Source organism: Ceratotherium simum, chromosome 13, assembly GCF_057802395.1.
Source record: "Ceratotherium simum simum isolate JZ-2026a chromosome 13, ASM5780239v1, whole genome shotgun sequence".
In the NCBI taxonomy this organism is placed as follows: Eukaryota; Metazoa; Chordata; class Mammalia; order Perissodactyla; family Rhinocerotidae; genus Ceratotherium; species Ceratotherium simum.
The window spans coordinates 2,680,572-2,706,237 of record NC_141912.1 but is presented as its reverse complement, the minus strand read 5'-3'; the positions used below and the strand labels follow the sequence as shown (position 1 = coordinate 2,706,237).

At 39.9% G+C, this 25,666-nt stretch overlaps 1 protein-coding gene across 2 annotated transcripts in view; it reads left to right on the top strand.

Moving 5' to 3' along the window:
• Positions 1 to 1,498, top strand: part of MYLK4 (myosin light chain kinase family member 4) — a 72,113-nt gene extending 70,615 nt beyond the window's left edge. For both annotated transcript variants that reach the window (XM_087437841.1, XM_087437842.1), the window contains one exon: positions 1,451 to 1,498. In XM_087437841.1, coding sequence (XP_087293967.1) covers positions 1,451 to 1,498 — 48 coding nt within the window. The remainder of the gene's footprint in view (positions 1 to 1,450) is intronic.
• The last annotated feature ends 24,168 nt before the right edge of the window (positions 1,499 to 25,666 follow it).

Here is a 25,666-nt window from a genome sequence, read left to right as displayed (position 1 = left end):
CGGGTGGCCCAAATAGTTAAGTGCACGCGATCCGCTGCGGCAGCACGGGGTTCGCCGGTTCGGATCCCGGGTGCACACTGACGCATCACTTGGCAAGGCATGCTGTGGCGGCGTCCCATATAAAGTGGAGGAAGATGGGCACGGATGTCAGCCCAGGGCCAGTCTTCCTCAGCAAAAAAAGAGGAGGATTGGCAGATGTCAGCACAGGGCTGATCTTCCTCACACACACACACAAAAAGTCATTTATAAACTTTTATCTCTTTTAATTGTTTCATGCTTAAAAGCACTTACTGCTTTGTAACCACTGAGCCTATAATTAGTCACTAAGTTTAAGAAGGATTTTCTTTTTTTCTTAGAAATGCTCTGCCTTCTGCAATATGTTCAAGATGACATGCTGTGGTTTTCAACCTTTCTATGTCCCCAGCCATCCATACATAACCCATCTTCCATCAGAAACAGCTCTCAACTGGGGTGGAGCAAAGCATTTCCAAACTACAAATCTATTAGAACTCAGCAAGCACCTACTGCAGACTTAATAAATGCTTTGGGGCCATAGGAAGGAAAACTGAACCAATATGGCAGTTTCTTTCCTCCCAGAGCTGCTAAGCTCTCTCCCTTTCCTTCCCATCCCAAGGGTACTACCCCAGCTCACACCCTCCTTCCAATTTACTGAACTAACAAAATAACCTACGAGCTGATGTTCAACCTCCATCCACTCTCTTCTCTAATTCACTGAAGCATTATTCCATTAATTACAACTCTGATCATATTACTCTCTGATCAAAAAATCTTCAAGTGTCCCCACTGTGCACACCAAGCAAACCCACCCAGCAGTCCAGGCCTGCCTCAGTACGTTCGAATCTTGGGTGTTCGGCCCTGTCTCCCCTCCTCCTTCCAGATCAGCCCGGATCCTAGCAATTGTCTAAAGCCTATTCTAAATGCCACCTCCTTTAAGACGGTGTCTTTCAATCCCCAAGCTGGAGGTGCTTTCTGTGTCTTCCTGAACCTCTCTTGTGGCACTTAGATAATGCTTGTCTACTACATTTGGAAACTTTTGGAAGGAGCAGTTTCTGTGTTTGACTCTCCTTTGTAGTCACTGCAGCCCAGTGACTCTTGGGCTTTGTCTAAGTGAATGTTTGTCAAAAGAGGTTTTGACAAAACACACACGTGTAAAAATTAAGTGTCATTAGGTGCTAAGCTCTTTGTCCCTGCCTCTTAGAGGAAGGGTAGTGATGACAGCAGCATTAGGGGAGAGTGGGATCCGTGTTTGAGCTGGACTCCAAAGGTCGGTCAGTGTATCTGTCAGACGGTTGTCAGCAATTAGGCTTCAAGAAAATACTTGAAGAACATTTTCTACTCAGCAGCAAGTTATTGACTCAAATGTTTTCATAAGTCAAGAACTGATGAAAAAAGTTCTAATCCTTCCCAAAATGTCTTCTGGTTTTCCTAGAAGAAGAAGAATTGCTGCTCTGACACCCAGGACCCTGTGGCCAAATAGTCTGTGGAAGGCACCCATCTGAAAGGTTGGTCTCAAGTCTTTTCCTGAAGAGGTGTTTGTGCAAGCCTTAAGAGAGAGGAGCAAGAAAGAAATGGGATGTTTGTTGCATGTGGAATGCAGGGCAGTGTTTTGGTTGAGAGAAGGGCCGCAAAATCAGACCGCTGTGCTTGTACTCTGGCTCTGCCATTTTCTAGCGAAGAAACCTCAGTTTCCTGATTTATGGGTTGGGGCTAGTCTTACTTCCTAAGCTTTTGAGTGGCTGCAATGAGATAATCCAAGCAAAGCCCTGAGAGCAGGACCTGACACACACTAGGTACTCAATAATTCTCTCAGTAGGTGCTAGTACCTGAAGAGAAACGGTCTCTTGTAGTCCCTACAACAGTGATGTGAGATCAGAGGAAGTAATAGCTTTTTTGTATAGATGGGAAAGCTGAGTCTTAGAGACTCAGAGGCGAAATAACCTGCCCAAAGCCATACTGCTAGTAAATGGTAGAGCGTCATCCTCTCAGGGGTCTCTGAATCTATAGCCCACATTGTTTTTCTGCCCTGAGCTGCCTCCTGGTCTTGGTTCACTCTTGGATCCCAAGAAACCACCACTTCATACAAATTCTTCTACTCTGCTTAGAATTTTGTCAGAATTCTTATGAGAGAGTTTTACACATGAATCTCTTCTATTATATTGATGGGCTAGCCCAATTTATGCTCTAAAGGAGAAGCCTAAGAAAGTGCACTTATTACAGAGGACTTTTAGAAATCCTAGCATTTACGTCCTTGTTGGGGGGCCATTCACCCTCCAGCAAGTCAGCTCCCTAATTTGGGGCAGTAAGTCCATGGTCATTTTCGCAGCTCAGTTTTAACAGCTGTATAGGACTCGTGACTCCTGAGTCTGCATTCTTGCTGCCCACTGGTCTTAACTTTTTATTCTGATTTGTGTTTATTCTGGTCCTGAGGTCTTTGTCTGTTTGACTGTTTATATTCTTGTAAGCTGCCTTGAATCTTTTGTGGAATGAGATCGGGTGGAAATAAATCAGTAAATCTTAACAAAAGTCACAAACCAGTGTTAGGAAAGCACTGGCCTTTGGTGTAAGGGTCACTTACTTAAGAGTCTATCACTTATGTAGAAATCTATGAAAAGTCAACAGGAAGGCTTATGCTTTCTACTTACAGAAACCATTCCCATTTGTCAAAAATAGCAAGGACATTAAAGTTTCGGGAAGAGTAGAAGGTAGTTTTGTGTTGTGTGACAATGTGGAGAAAGAAGGGCCTCTCCGTGCTCCCGGGCCTGGGGTGCGGGCTCACTGAGGTGCAGCCCGGCCTCCGCAGTGAGCTGGGAGCACAGAGCCTACAGGCAGCCGGCTTGTTGTTCCTTCTCTCCCTCCTCTGCCCGCATCCTTCCCCCAGCAGCAGTTTGGTCCCAGGCTACCACAAACCCTGAGGGTTTGCCACAAACCACCTTCCCACCATAAGCACTGCACTCACTTTTGAGGCCTGGTGAGAATGAATTCATTGGGTAACAGGAGGTTGCACCGCAAGGCAGGCCTGTCGCCAGGGTCTGGCGGGCGGGAAGTATGAGGAGGAAACGGTGGTGGGCGGTGGACGAGGCCTTCCGCGCCAAGTCGGCGCTTTGAACCCAACACGATGGAAGAGAGTGGCAGCCCAGGCATTGGCAGTTACGCAGAGGACAAAGATGACAGCATCCGAGCTGGTCAGAGTGGCCCAGTTGGGCACTGTCTTGTTAGGATCGCTTGCGAGCCCTCTCTCTGGACGGGGGCACGTCGGCCCCCCGATGGTCTCCTGGCCTGGCGCCTTCCTTTCCTGGGCCCCTCCAGCCGCGTTTGCCCATAAACATTCACTGCGGTCCCCCTACAGGCGGGAAGAGTCGTTTCCGGTCCACGCAAGGTGGAGGCTTCCTAGTTTACCTTCTTACTTTTTTTTTCTGAATTAAAATGTAAGCTTAAGATACTAACTCTGAGAGCAGCCTTATTTGAGAAGAATGTTTTGTTTTTTTTTAAAAAAGATCATTCTTCACAATATTTCCTGCCAGGATAAGATGGGGTTTTTGGCAAGACATATAATGAGTAAAACCAACTTTGAGATAATATTGATTTTTAAAATCTGGTGGTTGAAGATTATTCCTGTGGAAAAAGAGCGACTTCCAGGCCCTATGAATGAGGCATAATCCACAATGTAAATTGAGGCATATAAATCTCCTGCAATTTGTTAGAGGTTTTTTGATGGGCTGAGGAAACACTCAAAGTCAACCTGATGGCATTTCGTTTCTTGTTTCCAATGCATCTTTTGCCAACCTGTGAGACACAAATCGAGGACACCTCCTCAGAGCCATAGGAATGATGTAGGGCAGCAAATGGTGTGCGGGCCTAGGGTCAGATGTGGTCGTAAAGCCAATGGAAATATTCCCACACACGGTTCTTGGTCTCGCTTTGATGCTGGGATCAAGCTGACAGAGTGGACAGGGTGGCAGCAGCTTGGGGAGCTGGCTGTGCTTCAGAAGAAACAAAGAGGCCTTGTCTTTCGATACTGCAAATAGTACCAAAATATCTTGCATAAACTGGAAAAAAAAACCCAATTCTGGTAAGCAGTGGAATCCTTCAAGAGGTTTCTTTTTTTTCTCTCACATACACACATACATTACAAAAAAATCATGTGTGGTTTTCCCAAGGGGCACAACCAACTAATTACAATTTTAAAAGCCCTGCTGAATTAACAAGAGTCATATTTTGTTTGCTTTGCAGGAAAACTGCTGTGGTTGCTGCTGCTTTGAGAAGATTTTTGGAAAAATCAGCAGTTCTGATGCCTTGACCCCTGTGATGACTGGTGGCCATAGCGAGGGAGCCGCCACACTTGAACTCTGAGCACCTCTGCCACATTCGGGGACACCCAGTTCTGCAGTCCTGCACCCCTCCCCTCACACCCCACTCCCATGGTATCGCACTTGGGAAGACGTTTCCTGCCGTCTTGAGTATTCATTTTATATTTTTACTTTTTGATTTTAGTCATTGGGGCAAGGGGCACATCATCTCTGCTATTTCTCATATTACTAGAGCAATCATACTGGAGATTTATTTGAGATTTTAAAACCTGGAGGATGCATTTAGAGGGAGAAAACTGCTTTCAGTCATTAAACTGTGCCTTTCAGAGTGAGTATATCACCAGAAAATATTCTAAGTCTGGTGTACCCTTGAACACTTCATTTCTCAGACTTTATTATTTTGATTTGGTGTTAAATCAGGTGAATCCAATTGATAAATAATTTGCTTTCTGGAACATAAGCTTTCTTTGAATTCTGAGGCAAGAGGCGTCAGCCATTATATCTTCCATTTATTCTGAACTTTCCTCCAAGCACATCAGTTTCTTCCAAGGAGCTGATTCTACTTTCGAATGAGTGACATGCATTTTCACACTGCAGTCCCTCCTCTCTTCTGACTGAACATTCATCTGCATGAAACACATTGGTTTTGAGAGGCGATGCAAGAGGTATCTGTTTATAGTGAGTCTTTAAAATCACAACCTTTGGAATAATGTTAGCCGTCACGAGAGCTTTCTTCACGCTGCAGCTGTCGAGAAGAGATGGGTCTTGTGCATCCTGGGGAAGGACAGCGCTTTGTTTCCAGTGTTGAAGTGACTTGGGAAATAGCACTCAAGTTTCTGAGTAAACTCAAAATTTTATGAAGACCAGTGATCTCACCTACTCGAGTCTCGTGTGGCTGCCTCATGGTTGTGAAGAAAGAGCATTCAGAAGCCAAAGGTGAGGGGAACACCTCTGCTCACTTTTTGGACACGAGAATGATTTCCAGTTGGAAGTTCCTTCTTGTTCCTGAGGTCGTGTGCCATCTCGTTACAGATATTTAATAAGGGAAATGAGCCTTACTGTATATGGCACAGAAGGCCACAGGGCCTCCAAAGAGTGAAACATGGGCATCATTTCTTTAAGAAGAGAAAAGGCAAAGCCACGCTTAACTCCTATTACACATCCGGCACCAAGCTCTCCATTCAGCTTCCAAGCTTTCCTCACACTTTCCATTTCCAAATAACTATTGTGTTGAGATCAGCTCTGATAAGTCTTTATTCTATAGCTGTGAATCATCCTCAGCTCCGGTTGTCATCATAGCAATGAAATGCAATAAGAATAACATGGCGGCTGTATGAGTGAGGGCAGATTTAATTTGCATTGGCTTTTCTCTATTATTTCTCATATCCACCTAGTGAATCCTTAAGGCATGGCCACGAATAACTATACGTGCACCATCCTTATTCTCATGTGTAAGGTAAAGGAGTAGAGACAGAAGAAAATGTGTAATTTAGTGAAGGCCACATGCCGATTTAGTGGTCATCCCAGCTATAAAACTGACTCCTTTCTAGCCTTTGCTCTTACACTATGATGCATTTCTTTTTTCCTTTGGCCTATGCATTTATCCAAGGTTGGTTTCTCCTGTTCTTGTTATGTGACTATGCTTAAAATGTTTAATTTAGTTTCCTTAAAATAAAAAAACAAAGCGCTGTGACTGAAGTGTTATATTACTGTGCTATCTTTAGCTGATGGTATTCATCCAGTCTAGAAAAATACAAGCCAGTGCGTGCATTAATACTACTCAGACCACAGAGAGCTGGCATTCACTCAAATGCTAAATAGGACACAAGGGTCTGATTTGAAACCCCTTGTGGAAGGGCGTTTTCTGTCCTGTGGTGTAGATTCTCTATCAGATTGAGCAGGAGGTCTTTTGCATGTGCACTTTGCATCCAGCTCTGACTCATGTTGGCAGATAAACTTTCTCCAGGCCTCAACACACGTAGAAGAGATAGCTCTGGCCGAATGAAGGAATGATTTCTTTGCCAAATTAATCCACTGATGACCCGGCAGTTAGTAGGTGTTTTTTTTTAGAGGTTTAGAAAGCAGACTCTACTTTGAAAAGGGATCCCTTTGAATTTGTAGTTAAATTTCCACATTTGGATGGGGAGGCATCCCCATGCCAGTGGGGGGCCTTTTATATGAGAACTGAGGATAGTTTGCATTGCAGAGTTGATTGTTACAGTCTAGAGTTATGGTGAAATGGGAGAATTTCAGTCTCTCACTCATTCTGTCTCCTCCCTCCACACCAACGTGTGGCTGCTCCAGCAGCAGCCCATAACTTGGTAGCTTGCTGCTCTGACGGGAAAAGGGGGCTTTGCAAAGTGGAGGAATCAAACCAGATGTGAGCATGGATCCAGAGAAGCCAAGTCTGGCTAGACTAGGGCTATTGTGATCAATTTTTCCAAGAAGTCATTAGGATTTGAGAGCCTGTATTTCTCCTCCACCCTCTTAATGGACATGATGGCTTTGCTCACTCACATTAGGCAGTTGCCATTTTTTTAGTTAAGTGGAGGAAATTAAGCACCAATGTGGCACTATCTACCTACTGGAGAGAAATAAACCTCACGAACTATTAAGGAGAAAGCATGCCCACATTTGTAATTTATAAGATATCAACACTTATCCAGAATTTGTTGCTATTTAAAAATCAGGAAGAAAAGGGCTCGTGCCCCAGTTTGTGGCATGAAACCCTCTGGAATGGATTCTCACCTGCATAACTTGGGGAAAAGATTTCTGGATTGAAATCGAGTAACTCTCATGTCTGTTGAGTACCATAGGTTTTGTTTTTAGTTGTTTTTTTTCTGACTTGATATTATTTTGCTTTCTTTCCTCAAAAGTGTAAATAGGCATGCCGCCCTTGCCATGGCATACTTTGATGTGAATATGTCTTGAAAGTGTGAGAATACTTACATTTTCACCATTTTTTATTTTTTATTTATTTTTTTATTTTTCTGTGGGGAAGATCAGCCCTGAGCTAACATCCATGCTAATCTTCCTCTTTTTGCTGAGGAAGACCGGCTCTGAGCTAACATCTATTGCCAATCCTCCTCCTTTTTTTTTCCCCAAAGCCCCAGTAGATAGTTGTATGTCATAGTTGCACATCCTTCTAGTTGCTGTATGTGGGACGCGACCTCAGCATGGCCAGAGAAGCGGTGAGTCGGTGCGCGCCCGGATCCGAACCCCGGGCCGCCAGTAGCGGAGCGCGTGTACTTAACCGCTAAGCCACGGGGCCGGCCCATTTTCACCATTTTTATGGCTAATAGTATAGCAAAATTTTTTCTTGTTTTAGAATCAAAATGTGGATTTTGTATTAGGGAAACGAGAGTCTTGCTCTTTATTTCATTCCTTTTTGTCCTTTCTGCTTCCACCACCCCTGTCCCAGCCATTAGGCAGGGGTGCCCGTCTCATACATGTGCTTGTTCAGTTTGGACTACAGGCCAGTTGAGGGAAGCTCGTTTGGAAAATTTACTTGTGAAAGTGTAACGAGAGGGCGAGGAGGGCCCCTCAGCAGTGCGGTCAGTGGACTCGGTTCCGCTCTCCGTCCCTGGCAATTCTGTCATGGGTACAGGCACGCCGCCGCTGAAGTTTGTTTCTCAACAGCCACGGTGCTCCCTACCCTGCTTTTGCCCTATCTTTTTAATTTTTCGCTTCTTTCCGTCTTTCTTAAGTTAGAATCAAAGTCCATCTTTTTATCCATCATGATGCTCCCCTAAAACCTTTTGGAGATGAAAATTGTATTTCCAAGAGGCAAATCGCTTTCTGTCCTAAAGGAAACTCGATGCTGGACTTATTGGGTTGAATTCCTGGATTAGGATGACTTCCTTGCATAGCGTGAAGTCTACTAGAGTTTCTCATGTTAGAGTTCTATGTATTTCTCCTAGCTCCACTTTAGTTAGGTGTGTTTTCCACAAGGGGTCTTTACATGGGCAGTTTCACCTTCCATGAAGGCTTATAGCTCAACTACTCCTTATTCAAAAGAGCAGAAAACAGCTGAGACCTGAGTGTGCATAGTCTGACTTAGATGTATTTTGTAGTTGTCCCAGCTGGTAGATGTCACTGAGTCCTTTGGATGAGGTTTATCAGTGTAGATAAGAAATAAAAATATATTCATAATGTGCTGATTGCATATATCATGTATTTTTTTATTTCTGAACATAGTTTTATTCAGCTGTATTTCTTTGCCTTATAAAGATGCATAACAGTCATATGTGTATTATATTGAGGAATAAACATGGACCTTACTTATCCTTTGGCTAATGAGTTAAATTATTCAATAAATGGACTTGGCAAATGCAATACAAACTCTCTCCTTTATGACAAGGTCTGACATGTTAAATCCTGTGATATTAAGAAACCAAGATACCTTAAAAGAGTGATGTCACACTTATAGGTGCTCCAGAACCATCCATAGGAATACTGGTCAGCCCCATGGGGGAAAAACAGCTCCCCCATTTGAAAACATGGTGGTTACAATGTACCAACACAAGGTTTAGATGTCTTTGCCATATAAATACAAAAATATTGACTGAGATATATGTAGAGTGCCTAGTTCCAGAATAGTGTATAATAAATTATTAAGGCAATTCACAGCAATCCAACCCCTTTAATGTACCTTAGTGAATATTCCTCAGACCCTACGATAAAGTTAATTTGTATATTGGGACCCACAAAATGAAGGCCACCCCAGTGGCCCAGCCTTTGTCACAAATCTAAACCTAAGTCAGCCTGCACTTATGGGAAACACCTGTCAAGAAATCCTAACACACACAACAATCATAATCCTCCAATTCAGCTTTATCAAGGTCACCTTACCCTAGAAGATAGGATCTGCTGGACTTATAAGGAAATCTCCGAGCTCTTGGCCACTTGTGCCCTGTTTCCACATTGCCTCTTCTAAGCCCTATAGAACCTCCTCTTGCTCCAAATCCCTTGGGAACAGTGCTCCTCCAACACTGAACTCCTCCAACCCATGGATTGTTTTCCGTTGAGTAAAGGACATCAAATTTGTCACTAAATTGTATTATTTTTGTCCTTTCAAACCTGAAAAGTGTCTGCTTCAGAAAATCTACCACTGAAGAATTTCAGTCTATGCTGGCCACCCAGTCGTCGGCTGCCACGTTTCTCTCTGGGGTCAGTGTCTTGGCTCGAAATGCTGCTGTGACTGCTCAGCCCCGAGGCCTGTGTGTGTCTGAGGATGACAGCCAGGTCCAAGCCAACACTCCCATTTCAGTCCAGCAGTGATCAGCTCTCCCAGCGGCAACGAAATCCCTCACTCCAGCCTGGCTTGAGACTGTCCCACTGAATTTTCTATTGTCTCAGTTGCAAGCAAAAGTGGAGCCTTAGTGTTCTCACACAAAGAAATCCTGTCGCTCTCTTTCAACTCTCAGTCTTTTCCCACTTGAACCTCCAGGCGAGGCATTCAGACTTCTTCCCCAAAGTGAGAAAACGTTATTGATCCTCTGTGATACAGTAAGAACTACATATTTGGTCTTTGTCTTCGGTTTCTGGCACAAAAACCCTTAGAATTTCCTGAGTGATAGAGGTGAGAGGAGCATCCGTTGTTATTCATAATCATCCCTTTCAACCATACCTGAGTTTATGCCACTGAGGCTGCTCTGGGAGGATGGGGGCTGGTTGCCAGAGGAACCAACCCCATGATTAGCAGATTGGAACTCTCAGCCCCACCCCTCTACCTCTGGGGAGGGGAAAGGACCTGGGGGTTGAGTTAATCACCAACGGCCAATGATTTTATCAGTCACGCCTATGTAATAGAACCTCTATAAAAACCTTAAATGAAGGGGTTTGGAGAGTTTTTGGGTTGGTGAACAAGAATTCACTCATGTGCTGGGAGGGTGGCTCACTCTAAGCTCCACAGAGACAGAAGCACCTCTGCTCAGGACCCTTCCCGACCTCGCCCTATGTACCTCTGCATCTGGCTGTTCATTTGTATCCTTTATTATATCCTTTATAATAAACTCGTAATAGCAAGTAAAGTTTTTCCCTGGGTTTTGTGAGCCATTATAGCAAATTAGGAGGGGTCGTGGCAAGTCCCAATTTGTAGTCAAGTCAGACAGAAGGGTGGGTAACCTGGGGACCCACCACTTGTGATTGGTGTCTTAAGTGGGGGCCGTCTTGTGGGATTGAGCCCTTAACCTGTGGGGTCTGTGCTAACTCCGAGTAGTTAGGGTGAGAATTGTTGAATTGGAGGAAGAGAACCCACATGTTTGGTGTCAGAAATGTTATGAGTAGAGAAACAGTTTTCCTTTACCCTCTGATATCGGCACAAGATAGGTCCCACTGCACAGATCCACCCTCTCCCAGGAGTAGATTCCCAGTGCAAGAGCTTCAGGGCCTGGGACTCAGACAAGAATCAGTCATCTCCCTCCTAGCCCTCCTCCCGCTCGCCTGGGGTAAAGTGGAGTGGGGGCATTCTCCCTCACCATCCCTACAGAGGGAGGGTGCCAAAACCCACTTCCCCTGACCACTGCCTGCACCGAAAGGGGACACCAGCTCATCTCAGAAGTGGATCCATTTGGAAGACAAGTGGTTCCCGATGCTCCTCCTTCAGTAACTTATTTCTACCGCTCCTAACATAGAGTGTCCCCAAGAGCTTGTAACCTCTGTTCCCCAGACATCGCTATGGTACAAATAGGGTCTCATGAAAGATATTAATCTGTACTTAGCTGGCTCATGGCCTCAACTGCAGAGCTCAGGGCCTCTGAGCCCCCTCAAAGCTTACCCAATTATTTCCAGAGACTTCCAAAGTATTCTTACACAAGTTTAGGAACCAGTGTGTCAGGAAGAGTGGCCTCTTCTAGGAGGACACCACCCGAGGGCATCTCCCTGCCGCTGCCTAGTCCTCCCCTCCAACAGCTGCCCCTGCCACAGGCACTGCCTCCCGGCCTCCCTCAAGAGGCCAGCCATCCAGGTACCAGTGATGTGGTATTTCCTGAAGTCCCCATCACACTAATGCTATGTGCACAGTCATGCAGAAGTGCAGAGAATGCTTACTGCCCTGGCAGCCTCATGCTTCGTACTCGGACAGACCTAAGCAAACTGGGTCCTCACAACTACTAGAATCTTCTAGGGAGGTATTATAAGCTTCCAATAGGTAGAGATAAGTGAAGGCAATAATCTCCTCCCTATAATCTGACTACTAGGTAGTATTTGGTACAATGAAAGCAAGGTTCAGGCTGAATTCTGCCATACCTACAAATGATGAGTAGCAGGTTCAGTCAGTTATACAAACTGTTGTGGGAGGCCACTGAAGCCCCAGCTGTCTGGCCTTTTAGGCCATCCAAACAGTGCCTTGCATGAAAGGTTCATTCAAGGCAGATGTGACAATATTGTGATCAAAAGATCCAGGCGACTGTTTAGTTGGATCAGATGACAGCATCCTCTCTAAATGGCTGAACATGGACCCAATAGGGGCAGCTCTCAAGAGGCTAGGCTCCTGAGCGTGCCAGATTCTTATGTTACTATATAAGAATTATTACATTATTATTATTATTCTAATATTATATTAATATTCTTCATTTAAGTGTAGAAAAATCTGTACATTTCTAGCCAATTCATTCTTTAAACACTACATATTTTATTCATTTAAAAAAATCATTTTCTAGTATCCATTATGCTAATTTAAAAGTTTTCTGGTGTTGGATAGATATAAGGATAGAAGAAGAGTTTGTAAAAACCAGCTTTTTAATGCTAATTTAAAATGCTACCTGCCAAGCCTTGGAGTGTACAGTCTGGATTAGATTAACATCCTTCAAATGTTAACCGACTTCTATTCCCAAGTATTTTATAGTAAATCGCAGACTAAATCATACAAATTGACCACAACATCTCACACAATTCTCCCTGAAAAAGGTTCTTCCAGCTTCTGTCTCTGACATCTCATTTAGCTGGTCAAGGAACACACAAGAATGGGCCGCAGGTCCTCCTCCTTTCCCTTATCCCCCATGGAGACTTGTTCTGCTCCAAAACATGCATCTCATAGAGCCCGTCAGTCCTGTCTGAATCCCTGAATCCCCTCCTGTGATCTTCAGTGACATCTCTGCCTTTCGAGGTCAGCCAATGCTTGCGGATCATCACACGACTATCAAATATGAGTGCTTTCTATCCCTTTCAACAGCCTAGTGAAGCATGCCCCTGAAGCAGATGTAAAGCAGGAAAGGAGAATCTTGACGCTCTAGGGACTCTAGGGCCACGCTCATCCCCTCCAGAAAGATGGCCCTTCTGAGTTCACATTCCTTTTGAAAGTAAGATCATGAAATTTTCTGTGGAGAGTTCAACTAGTGACCATCTTAACTAGTAACCTTCTTACATCACCATCTGCTTCCTACCTCTCCACTCCTCACCCCGGCTTTGTGTTGTGGAGCACTGGCTGTTACACACTTCATAGTTCACTCATCTCCCCAGTTTCATGATTGGGTCTCCTTGACTCCAGTCTCTTTCTCCTCTAATCCTCCATATTGAGGATAATTTTATTTTCAAAACATAAATCATATCACTTTAAAGTTTAGAAGCTTTATCGTCAAAAAAAAAGATTAAACTCCTTAGTGTCACATTTAAGATCCTCATGTGTTAGTGTGGTTGACCTCACTTTTCAATCTCATTTGCCATATTCTCCCCACCCCCTCTACTCTAAAGATACAGGAATTATTTCCTAGGTTCATAGTATGACATCTCTAACCAAATTAGGCCTATGGTTGTGGATCTTGTGGGACACCACAGTTGCTAAAATTTTGAATTTGAATGACTTTTGACCATTCAGGCACTAATAAAGAGTTCTAATAAACACTAATAAACTAATAAAATAATTTATTAGTCACTAATAAACACCATTTGTGGTGTTACTTCTCTTTATCCCAGATAACTAGTACTAGAAAAGACCCTGACAGGGGCTGGAGGATCCATTTCCCAGATGGCTAACTTGCTTAGCTAGCAAATTGATGCTGACTTTTGACAGGAGACTTCAGTTCCTTGCCATGTGAACCTCTCCATAGGGCTGCTCATGTGACAGCTGGCTTCTCAGAGTGAGTAATCAAAGACAGAGTAAGATAGAAATCTCAATCTATCTTTTATGCCCTACTCTCAGCAGCAGTCTCCCTCCCTAATTTCCACAATGCCCTATTCAACGTGAGATGGAACTACATAAGGCAAGAACAACAAGAGGTGAGAATCACTGGGGACTATTTGGGAGGCTAACGACTATTGTCCATCCTATGGCTCCCCAAACACACACGTCCCTCCAACATGCAAAACACACTCACCCATTCCAAATGCCCCCTCAAAGTCTCGTCCTATTACAATATCAGCTCAAAGTCAAGAATCTCATTTTCTAAATCAAGTATAGTTGTGGATGAGTCTTCTTTAGTGAGGTTCCTTGAGTATAATTCCTTGAGTATGCTTTCTCTTGGTTCAAAGACATGTAAACTAAAAGAAAAGTTATCTCTTTCCCACCACTGCACACCTAATATACAATGGTGGACAGGCACAGGACAGCCACTAAAAATGTTCCTATTCAAAATGAAGGAAAAGGGACAATATACAAGAATCACTGGTCCATAGCAATAATAAAATTCAGCAAGGCAAATGTTGGGAGTTCCTTATTCAGGACTCAGTCTTACTCCTTCCAGTGTTCTAGTGGTTAAGATTCAGTGCTCTCACCACTACGGCCCAGGTTCACTTCCTGGTCAGGGAACCACACCACCTGTTATACTGATCGGTTGTCATACTGCGGGGCTTGCTGTGATGCTGAAAGCTATGCCACCAGTATTTTGAACACCAGCAGGGTCACCCATGATGGACAAGTTTCAGTGGGGCTTCCAGACTAAGACAGGCTAGGAAGAAGGACCTAGCCACCCATTTCCGAAAAACTTGCCCATAAAAACCCTACAAATAGCGGTGGAGCGTTGTCTGATACAGCATTGGAAAGTGAGAGGATGGTGCAGAAAGACTGGGCAGGGTTCTGCTCTGCTGTACACAGGGTTGCTAGGAGTCAGAATTGACTCGACAGCAGTAACTTACATCTTCCCAGGAATGATTCACCCTGACTCTTGGCTCCACCCTCTGTGTTCTTGGTTTTACCCTCTGAGTCATTCTTCCTTGCCCATGAAAGCTAGTCTGTTTGTACAGCTGTGCAGGTTTCTCAGCCTATTTCCTTCCAGTAGAAGATTGAGAATACGAAGCCCTCTTTGCTCTTTGTGCTCTCTCTGCTCCATTTCAGTCCAAGCTTGTGGTACACCTGGCAGTATGAATCTTTTAAAAACTTAATAGGTCACCTGTAATTTTATTGAGGTTGACTCCATTAGAAAAAGACCACACTCACGAATCTCTTTGAGATAGACTCTTCCCTACCTTGAACTTCTGCTGAGCGTGTTGAGGGACAACACCCTGAAACATTTAGAAGCCCTATTGCTTGACTGAATTATTCTCTGATGTACTGTCTCTCTTGGATATTTGTGAGGTCTTAATAAAGAATTTTAAATTCTTGGCTTCATGATTAGATCATGTTTCCTTCAGAGTTCCCTGGATTTGATCTTTACCTGGAAGCCATTTCTTAACTGTAGTATCAGTTGTCCCCAGAGGCTGGAATTTTTATTTTTATTTATTTATTTGTTTATTTATTTATTTTTTAATCTAAAGGTAGTTTATTTTTATTTATTTATTTGTTTGTTTATTTTATTGCAGTAACATTGGTTTATAATATTGTATAAATTTCAGGTGTACATCATTATATTTCAATTTCTATGTAGACTACATCATGTTCATCACCCAAAGACTAATTACAATCCATCACCACACACATGTGCCTAATCACCCCTTTTGCCCTCCTCCCTCCCCCCTTCCCCTCTGGTAACCACCAATCCAATCTCTGTCTCTATGTGTTTGTTGTTTTTTTTATCTTCTACTTATGAGTGAGACCTTCTCCCTCTGACTTATTTCGCTTAGCATAATAACCTCAATGTCCATCCATGTTGCCACAAATGGCTGGATTTCATCATTTCTTATGGCTGAGTAGTATTCCACTGTGTATGTATACCACATCTTCTTTATCCATTTGTCCCTTGATGGGCACTTAGGTTGCTTCCAAGTCTTGGTTATTGTGGATAATGCTGCAATGAACACAGGGGTGCATGTATCTTTACGCATTGGTGTTTTCATGTTCTTTGGATAAATACCCAGCAGTGGAACAGCTGTATCATACGGTAGTTCTACCCTTAATTTTTTAAGGAATCTCCATACTGTTTTCCATAGTGGCTGCACCAGTTTACACTCCCACCAGCAGTGTATGAGAGTTCCCTTCTCTCCACATCCTCTCCAACACTTGTTTCCTGTGTTGTCAATTGTAGCCATTCTGACAGGTGTGAGGTGATATCTCATTGTAGTTTTGATTGGTATTTCCCTGATAGTTAATGATGTTGAACATATTTTCATGTGCCTATTGGCCATCCATATACCTTCTTTGGAGAAATGTCTGTTCAGGTCTTTTGCTTGTTTTTTAATTGGGTTGTTAGTTTTTTTATTGTTGAGATATATGAGTTCTTTATATATTTTGGAGATTAACCCGTTATCAGATATATGGTTTGCAAATATCTTCTCCCAATTGTTAGGCTGTCATTTCATTTTGTTGATAGTTTCTTTTGCTGTGCAGAAGCTTTTTAGTTTGATGTAGTCCCATTTGTTTATTTTTTCTATTGCTTCTGTTGCCCGGTCAGACATGGTACTTGAAAATATGTTGCTAAGATCGATGTCAAAGGGCATACTTCCTATGTTTTCTTCTAGAAGTTTCATGGTTTCAGGTCTTACATTCAAGTCTTTAATCCATTTTGAGTTAATTTTTGCCTATGGTGTAAGATAATGGTCTACTTTTATTTTTTTGCATGTGGCTGTCCAGTTCTCCCAACAGCATTTGTTGAAGAGACTTTCCTTTCTCCATTTCTTGGCTCCTTTGTCGAAGATTAGCTGTCCATAGATGTGTGGGTTTATTTCTGGGCTCTCGATTATATTCCATTGATCTGTGTGTCTGTTTTTGTGCGAGTACCATGCTGTTTTGGTTACTATACCTTTGCAGTATATTTTGAAATCAGTAGAAGGTGGGAAATAATAAAAACCAGAGCAGAAATAAATGAAATAGAGACTAAAAGAACAATAGAAAGAATTAATGAAACCAAGAGCTGGTTCTTTGAAAAGATAAACAAGATTGACAAACTTTTAGCTAGACTCACCAACAAAAAAAGAGAGAAGGCTCAAATAAGTAAAATCAGAAATGAAAGAGGAAAAATTACCACAGACACCTCAGAAATACAAAAGATTATGAGAGAATACTATGAAAAGATATGCCAACAAATTGGATAATCTAGAAGAAATGGATAAATTCTTAGAATCATACAACCTTCCAAAACTGAATCAAGAAGAAATAGAGAATTTGAATAGACCAATCACCAGTAAGGAAATTGAAACAGTAATCAAAAACCTCACCAAAAATAAAACTCCAAGACCAGATGGCTTCCCTGGTGAATTCTATCAAACATTCAAAGAAGACTTAATATCTACCCTTCTCAAACTTTTCCAAAAATTGAAGAGCAGGGGAAGCTTCCTAACTCATTCTACATAGCCCACATTACCCTGATACCAAAACCAGACAAGGACAACACAAAAAAAGAAAATTACAGGCCAATATCACTGATGAACATCGATGTAAAAATCCTCAAAAAAATACTAGCAAATTGCGTACAACAATACATCAAAAAGATCATACACCATGATCAGGTGGGATTTACTCCAAGGATGCAGGGATGGTTTAAAATCTGCAAATCTATCAACATGATACACCACATTAACAAAATGAAGAATAAAAATCACATGATCATCTCAATAGATGCAGAGAAAGCATTTCACAAGATACAGCATCCATTTGTGATAAAAACTCTGAATAAAATGGGTATAGAAGAAAAGCACCTCAACATAATAATCACCATATATCACAAACCCACAGCTAATATCATCCTCAATGGTGAAAAACTGAAAGCTATCCCTCTAAGAACAGGAACCAGACAAAGATGCCCACTTTCACCACTCCTATTAACATAGTATTGGAAGTCCTAGCCAGAGCAATCAGGCACGAAAAAGAAATAAAAGGGATCCAAATTGGAAAGGAAGAAGTGAAACTGTCACTATTTGCAGATGACATGATTTCATATATAGAAAACTCTAAAGAATCCACCAAAAAACTTTTAGAAATAATGAATGAATATGGTAAAGTTGCAAGATACAAAATCAACATACAAAAATCAGTTGCATTTCTATACACTAACAATGATGCAGCAAAAAGAGAAATTAAGAATACAATCCCATTTACGATTGTGACAAAAAGAATAAAATACCTAGGAATAAACTTACCAAAGAGGTGAAAGATCTGTACACTGAAAACTATAAATCACTGCTGAAAGAAATTGAAGAAGACAAAAAGAAATGGAAAGATATTCCATGCTCTTGGATTGGAGGCTGGAATTTTTAAATTCCTGTTTGTTTAAAAGTCCTTCCTTTAAAAAAATAAAATAAAATAAAATAAAGTCCTTCCTTTAGTTTATTTCTCTCTTCTTACATTTTATTATAAGCAGAAAGAAGAAACCAAGAAGTACTTTCAACAGTCTCTGGAAATATCATTTGCTAGATCATAAAGTTCATCAGGTAAGTTTTCTACTTTCCCCATTATTGCAGGTGACATTGTTGCTAAACTTTCCACCACTTTATAACAAAGATCACTTTCCTCCAGTTTCAAATAACATTTTTTTCACCTTCTTTCAAGCCCTCACTCACAACCTCCTCAAAGGTCGTTAGGACTTCATGAAACACTCTTCAAGGCTCTTCAAGCTTTCATTAACACTCTCTCCAAAGTCTTTCTAGCTTCTTTTCAAAGTCTATCCCACCTTTGAGGTTTTTGTTGTGGTAGTACTGTACAACTCCTGACAGCGCCTGTACAATAGGCTTGTTTATAATTCTGAAGCTTTATACATCCTCTTCTCTCTGTCTGAAATGTTTTTTGATAATCTTGACTGCCTCATAAACACCCAAATTCCACCATTCTTTCCAATCCAGGACAAAGTCCTTATACCTCTATCACATCCTCTCTCTCTCTTTCTCTTATAGCAGTTGCCTCATTATTTTCTAACCTTTTGCTTTTTGATTTGGCTTACCTTCATATTGAATGTTCCTTTAATACAGGACTTGAGGTCTTATTTTTGGCATAATTATTCTTTTCCCCCCAACTTTCAACAGAGGTACTCCTCGAGTAGCCAGCCCTGGTGTTCTAGTGGTTAAGATTCGGTACTCTCACCACCATGGCCTGGATTAATTTCCCAGTCAGGGAACCACACTACCATGTCAGTTCTCATACTGTAGTTGCTGCATGTTGCTGTGATGCTGAAAGCTATGCCACCAGTGTTTCAAATACCAGTAGGCTCCCCCATGGTGGACAGGTTTCAGGGGAGCTTCCAGACTGAGACAGACTAGGAAGAAGCATCTGGCCACCACTTCCAAACAAGTTGGCCACGAAAATCCCATGAATAGCAGTGGAGCATTGTCTGATATAGCATTGGAAGGTGGGAGGAGACTGGGCAGTGTTCTGCTCTGCTGCACACAGGGTCACTAGGAGTCAGAATCTAGTTGATGGCACTAACAACAAAAATTCTTTGAGTGCGTGAATTCTTATTTTGCTGGATTTGGAATGAGAACATTTCAACACTGTTAGTAAGACTTATTGAACAAACTTCCAAAATTATTTAGACTCATTTTTCTTTTGGTTTAGACCATTTTGTTTTCCTTTCATATCTTATCAAGTGATTAATGGCAAATGTACAGGATATTATGAATAAGTAAAACTTTATTTTCCATGTGTATTCATAATTTAAAAAATATTTCCCCTATACATATGCTTAAAAATGTCAACTTGAGAGAAAACAATCCAACAAGGATATTCATAATTCTTGCTAATTAATGTCTGAACTTTTTTCCCCTCAATTACTTCACACACCTGTTCACTGTAAATTTCTTTAGCAATTTTTACACCATATTAACATTGCCCAGAACTTGGATGCACATCTGAGATTTTTCTGAATTTTAATTATTTTAAAATTAATATTCTGAATAATTTCAAACTTACCCATATGTTTAATAAAATTGAACTTTATATTTCAAAACATTATGAAGTTTTTCTAAGGTTTCAAAAGGCAATGTATGGTCTGCTTTTATAAATGCTTTTAAAATACTTTTTAAAAAATTGTTTCCCTGAAAATCTTCCTGTTTGTCCCAAATCTTATCATTCCATAATTGAATGATAGCTTTTCTCATGTGCAGCAACTTACAGGTTTCCAAGGTGAAGCATGGTTTTGCTACTCTGCCAAGCCTATCTCTGTGAACTTCCCAGATTACAACAGATTCCATAGTTTGGTCACTGTTTTCCTGCCATAGTTCTCACTTTCCCTCTGTATCACTCAGCAGTCCTTTTGCTCTAGATTTCAATATCTTCCAAATTTGATTAACATCCAGATGTTTCTTAAAACATCCAATGTTTGGTTAAAGTACTTCACAATGTTAGGACTTTACTAATAAGGTAAAGAGGAACAAATCAGATAATGATTGTTCCTGTAGTTCAATCTAGTGGGGCTTCTAATTTTCAAAATAATACTCTTTAAAGTATACAATATGAGGAGCTCTTGTTTATATTGGCAAATGAGGTTTCCATTTTCTCACAGTAAGCAGTAAACAGTGTTTAGTGTTTAGCCTTTATATAGTAGTTTATATTGCATAGTAGCTCAATAACCATTTTTATGAGTTATTGGTAGTTATCATGTGGTAACACTACCGAAGCAGATAGGGGAACAAAAAAATTAGGCTTAGATGGGTATACATGACACACATACTTTCTGTCTTTAAACACAGTCTATCATGTTTTGTATGCACACGTATGCATAAATACACACATCCCTAGACTTATGAACAGACTGTCTATTGTCAAAACAATGGAAAAATCAAATTAAGACCAAATGGAAACTCAGTTAATCAATATAAACTTGATCTAAAGGACCAAACTCCTAGGTCAATTCTTGCCTACTACCATTTCCAATGTCCCTTCATTGCAATAGAGACAGATATAATGATAACCACCTGGAAACAATGGGATATCTAAGGTAATTAATGAGGTATCAATTTACTTTAGAAATATGCCTAAAACATACACATTTGAATGACTGTTGTACTTAAAGTAGTTATCCTCTATAGCTGTGCATTATTCCAATCATGTGTTCTTTGCTTCAAGCATGTTTGGAGTTCTTCAGGAACTTCCCACTGTCCTGTTTTGCAAATGCCTCCATGGAAATCAGTTCACTTTTTTAACTGCTACCTAGTTTTTAGGCCAATAATGGGATCATTTAGCCTCATCATTCACCTTATTCACTAATGTAACCCCAAATGACTTCTGCTTTCAAAAATTACCTAAAAACTCTAAATATAAAGAACTATTGTCATTGAAGATGTTTTAAAAAACAATAATGGATACCCTAGAAATTATTGCAGAAAAGTTCTAAAATGGTTTTGAGATATGCAAGTACAATTGAATAGATGTAACTCTCAAATTGCTTCCATGATGGTGAACACACCCATTTCTAATATAGGTGTTAACAGATATAAATTTGGCTACAAGCACTGTTTTAGCTGCATCGCATAAGTTTGTTTTGTTTTCGTTTTCCTTCATTTCAAAGTATTTTCTAATTTCCTTTGTGATTTCTTCTTTGACTCATTGGTTATTTAGGAGTTTGTTGCTTAATTTCTACATATTTGTGAGTTTCCCAAATTTCCTTCTGTTACTGATTTTTAATTTAATATTATTGTGATTAGAGAACATACTTTGTATGATTTCATTACTTATAAATTTATTTAGGCTTATTTTATGACTTAATACATGGTTTATCCTGGAGAATGTTCTATGTGTACTTGAGAACAATGTATATTCTGCTGTGGTTGGGTGGAGTGTTCTATAGATGTTTTTTAGGTGTAGTTGGTTCATAGTGTTCCTTAAGTCTTCTATTTCCATGTTGATCTTCTGCCTAGTTGTTCTATTCATTATTGAAAGAGGGATATTGAACTCTCAAACTATTATTGTGAATTGTCTATTTCTTCCTTCAATTCTGTAAGTTTTTGTTTCATGTATTTTGGGGCTTTGTTGTTAGGCACGTATATGTTTATAATTTTTGTCTTCCTGATGGATTGACTCTTTTATAATCTAGAAAATGTCCTTCTTTGTTGCTAGTAACAATTTTTGTCTATATTATCTAATATTAGTACAGTCACTTCAGCTCTCTTTTGGTTACTGTTTGCATGAGATATCCTTTTCCATGCAAACTAACTTTGAATTCAAAGTTCATCACTTATATACAGCATATAGTTAGATGATGTTTTCTTAAAAAAATTGATTCTGCCAATAGCTGCCTTTTAATTGGAGTATTTAATCTAGTTTTAGTTAATATAATTATTGGTAAAGTAGGATTTATATCTGTCATTTGACTATTTGTTTTACATATGTCATATCCTTTTCCCCCTCTATTTCACTATTAATGTTTCATTTTGCATGAAACAATATTTTCTAATGTACCATTTTAATTCTCTTGTTTCTTTTAGTTTTTTTTTTTTTTTTTTTTTTTAGTTATTTTCTCAGAGGTTTTCCTGGAGATTACCATTAACATCTTAAGTTTAGAACAATCTACTTTGTATTAACACCAATTTAATTTTGATAGTATATAAAGCTTTGGTACAAAATAGCTCTATTCCTACCCCCTCCTTTGTGTTCTTATTATCATATAAATTATATCTTTATATATTATCAGCCCATCAACATAGTTTTGTAATTATTGCTTTATGCAGTTGTCTTTTAAATCAGATAGGAGATATTATATGTACCTACGTACCTCTACTTGTGCTTTTTACTTCTTCATATGGAGTTGAGTTACTGTCTGGTGTCCTTTCATTTCAGCCTGAAGGATTTTGATTATTACTTTTATTAGTATTAAAACCACTTTATTGAGGTATGGTTGACATAAAAATGGATTTCCTTTACTATTTCTTGTAGGAAAGGTTGGCTATCAAAACATTCTCTCAATTTTTGTTTTATCTTGGAATGTCTTATTTTTTTTATTTTTGAAGTATAGTTTACCAGATATAGAATTCCTGGCCGACAGTCTTTTTCCTTCAGCACTTTGAGTATGCCATTCCACTGCTTCTTGGCCTCTATGGTTTCTGACAAAAGTCCTCTGTTAACCTTACTGAAGATCACTTGTACGTGATGGCTCATTTTTTTTTTTGCTGCTGTCAAGATTCTGTGTCTTTTGGCAGTTTGACTATGAAGTTTCTGAGTGCTGACCTCTTTTAGTTTATTCTACTTGGAGTCTATTGAGCATTTGATGTTTTCATCAAATTTGCAAAGTTTTTGGTCATTATTTCTTCTAATATTTCTCTCTCTCTCTCTCTCTTTCTCTGTCTCTTTCCTCTCCCTCTGGGTCTCACACTGAGCATATGATGGCATGCTTGATGGTGTCCCACAGGTATCCGAGGTTCTGTTCATTTTTCTTCATTCTTTTTCCTTTCTGTTCCTCACACTGGATAATCCCAATTAACTTATTTTCAAGTTTGTTGATTCTTTAATCTACAAATTAAAATCTGCTTTTGAGTCCTTATTAGTGAAATTTTCACTTCAGTTGTTATAACAACTCCAGAATTACTAATTTTTGTTGTTATAACAATTCCAGAATTACCAATTTTTAAAAATAATTTCTATCTCTTTATTGATATTCTCTACTTGGTAAGACATTATTCTCAAATGTTCCTTTAATTACTTAGACATGATTTTCTTTAGTTCTTTGGATGAATTTGTAGCAGCTATTTAAAAGTCTTTGCAATAAGTCGTCAAATCTGGCTTCCTCACAGACAATTTCTATTGATTACTTTTGTTCCTTTGTATGAGCCATACTTTCCTTTTTATTTCAGTGTCTCATAATTTTTTGTTGAGAATCGGACTTTTTAAATAATATAATGTAATTATTCTGCAAGTCAGGTTCCTCCCTCCCTAAGGTTTGTTTTTGTTGTTGATGATGATGATAATGTCTGTTTAATGACTTTCTTGGACTAATTTTGTAAAGTCTGTATTTTCTGTCACATGTGGACACTGAAGTCTCTGCTCAGCTTAGTGGTCAATTAATAATAAGTCAATGATTTTTGTAAATGCCTTAAACAATAAGTATTCTACCCTTTGCTGAGGGGCTCTCTCTGTGTGTTGGGGCACATCTTCAATGCAATGGCAGTTCAGAATTCTGCCTTAGCCTTCACTTCCTGCTCACCCAAGCCCTCAAGGTCAGCCAGAGGTAAGAAATTAGAATCTTCTCAGCTCTTTCCTAGGCATGTATATAGCCCTGCACATATGCGTGGCTTTCTAGATTCCCTGAAATATGTCAGAGTTTTTCAAAACCCACTGCAAACATCTCATTCTCCAGATCTTTCCTTTGAGTTTTTGGCCAGTATCCTCTTTGCCCCAATGCTACCTCAGGCAGCTGGGATGTGAAACAATTGCCATCGGTTGTTTTTGACCAATGCCCTGGGGAAAGGGCTTTTCCCACTGAATGAGTTCTGAGCCAGGTCAAGCCCTGAAAATGAGGATTTCCCAGGAAGCTGCCAGACAAGTCGAAGAGTGACAATGCTCTCAGGATGAAACTTTTTGAGGGACTTCAAACCCAGCATGCCTCGTCTGATGATTGCTAAGCTACTGGTTTTCAAGACTACTACAGAGCTGAGGAGAGAAATGGGAATGAGGCAAGTTAAAATGCTGCAAAGCTGACCGTGCTTAACGATATTCAGCCATTCTTTAACAAACAATCCTTGGATTATTGCAAGCTTTTGATTAATTCCCAGAATTCTGAAAAGGTTGATTTTGACAGTTTTTGCCAGGCTTTTTTTTTTTTTAGTGGAGCAGTAGATATTCAGAGGTCCTTACTCCACCATTCTGGGCCGCACCCTTTTTCATGTTGTTACCTCAGATGTGATGGGAATTGGTTGCTCCTCTTTCTGTCCCAGACTCTCCTGCAGCTAAGGCACAACCATGTGACCCAATCCAATTAATAGAGAGGAATTATGCTAGAGCAGTATTCCTCAATCTATAGGTCAAGAAATGCCAGAATATTTTGGTGGTTTGTTTTAATTTTCAATCCATTTCAAACTGATAACTTTTGTGAAGTATAATGAAAAATTAATTACTAACAATAAAATAAAAAAAAAGACATTCAAAATACAAGCACCAATTTTTCATTATTAGACTCAGTAGACATAAAATTGCACTTTAATAACTATAAATAGAATAAAAATAAAACAGAAAAAGGAAGAGTTACAAAAATCTAAACACACTCTTCATTGAAAATGTTCATATAGGCAATTTGTATAAAAAACAGCTAATACACTAATAATTTTAATAGCTTTATTGAGATATAATTGACACACAATGAACTGCACAAACTTCAAGTGTACAATTTGATAAGTTTTGCTATACGTATATATTTGTGAAACTATTACCACAATCAAGATGATAAACATAGTCATCACCTTTCCAAATTTCCTCATGCCTCTTTGTAAGCCTTCTCTCCTGCTCCTTTTAGCTGACTCCTACATTCCAGTATAAATACTGATCTGTTTTCTAAGGGATCTAACACTAATTACTTTGTATTTTCTAGAATTTCATATAAATGGAGTCAGATAGCATGTACTCATTTTTTGTCTGGCTCTTTTCATGCAACGCAATTATTTTGAGAGTCATCCACATTGTATCAATAGTTCCTGTATTTTGTATTGCTGAATAATAATCCATTTTATGGAGATGCCACCTTTTTTATGCATTCACCTATTGACGGTCATTTAGGTTGTGTCCAAATTTTGGCTATTACAAATAAAGCTGCTATGACAGTCATGTACAAGTCTTTGTATGGACATATGTTTCTTTTTCTGTTTTTGGTACATACCTGGGAGTGGAATAGCTGAATCACATGGGAGATAAATATTTAACTTCTTAAGAAATTGCCAAACTGTTTTTCACATTAGTTGTGCCATTTGATACTCTTACCGGTTCCTCCACGTCTTTCCCAATACTTGGCATGGTCAGCGCTTTTAACCATTCTAATAGATGTGTAGTGGTATATCCTTGTGGTTTTAATTTGAATTTACCAATGGCTATTTAATTTGAGTATCTTTTTGTGTGTTTT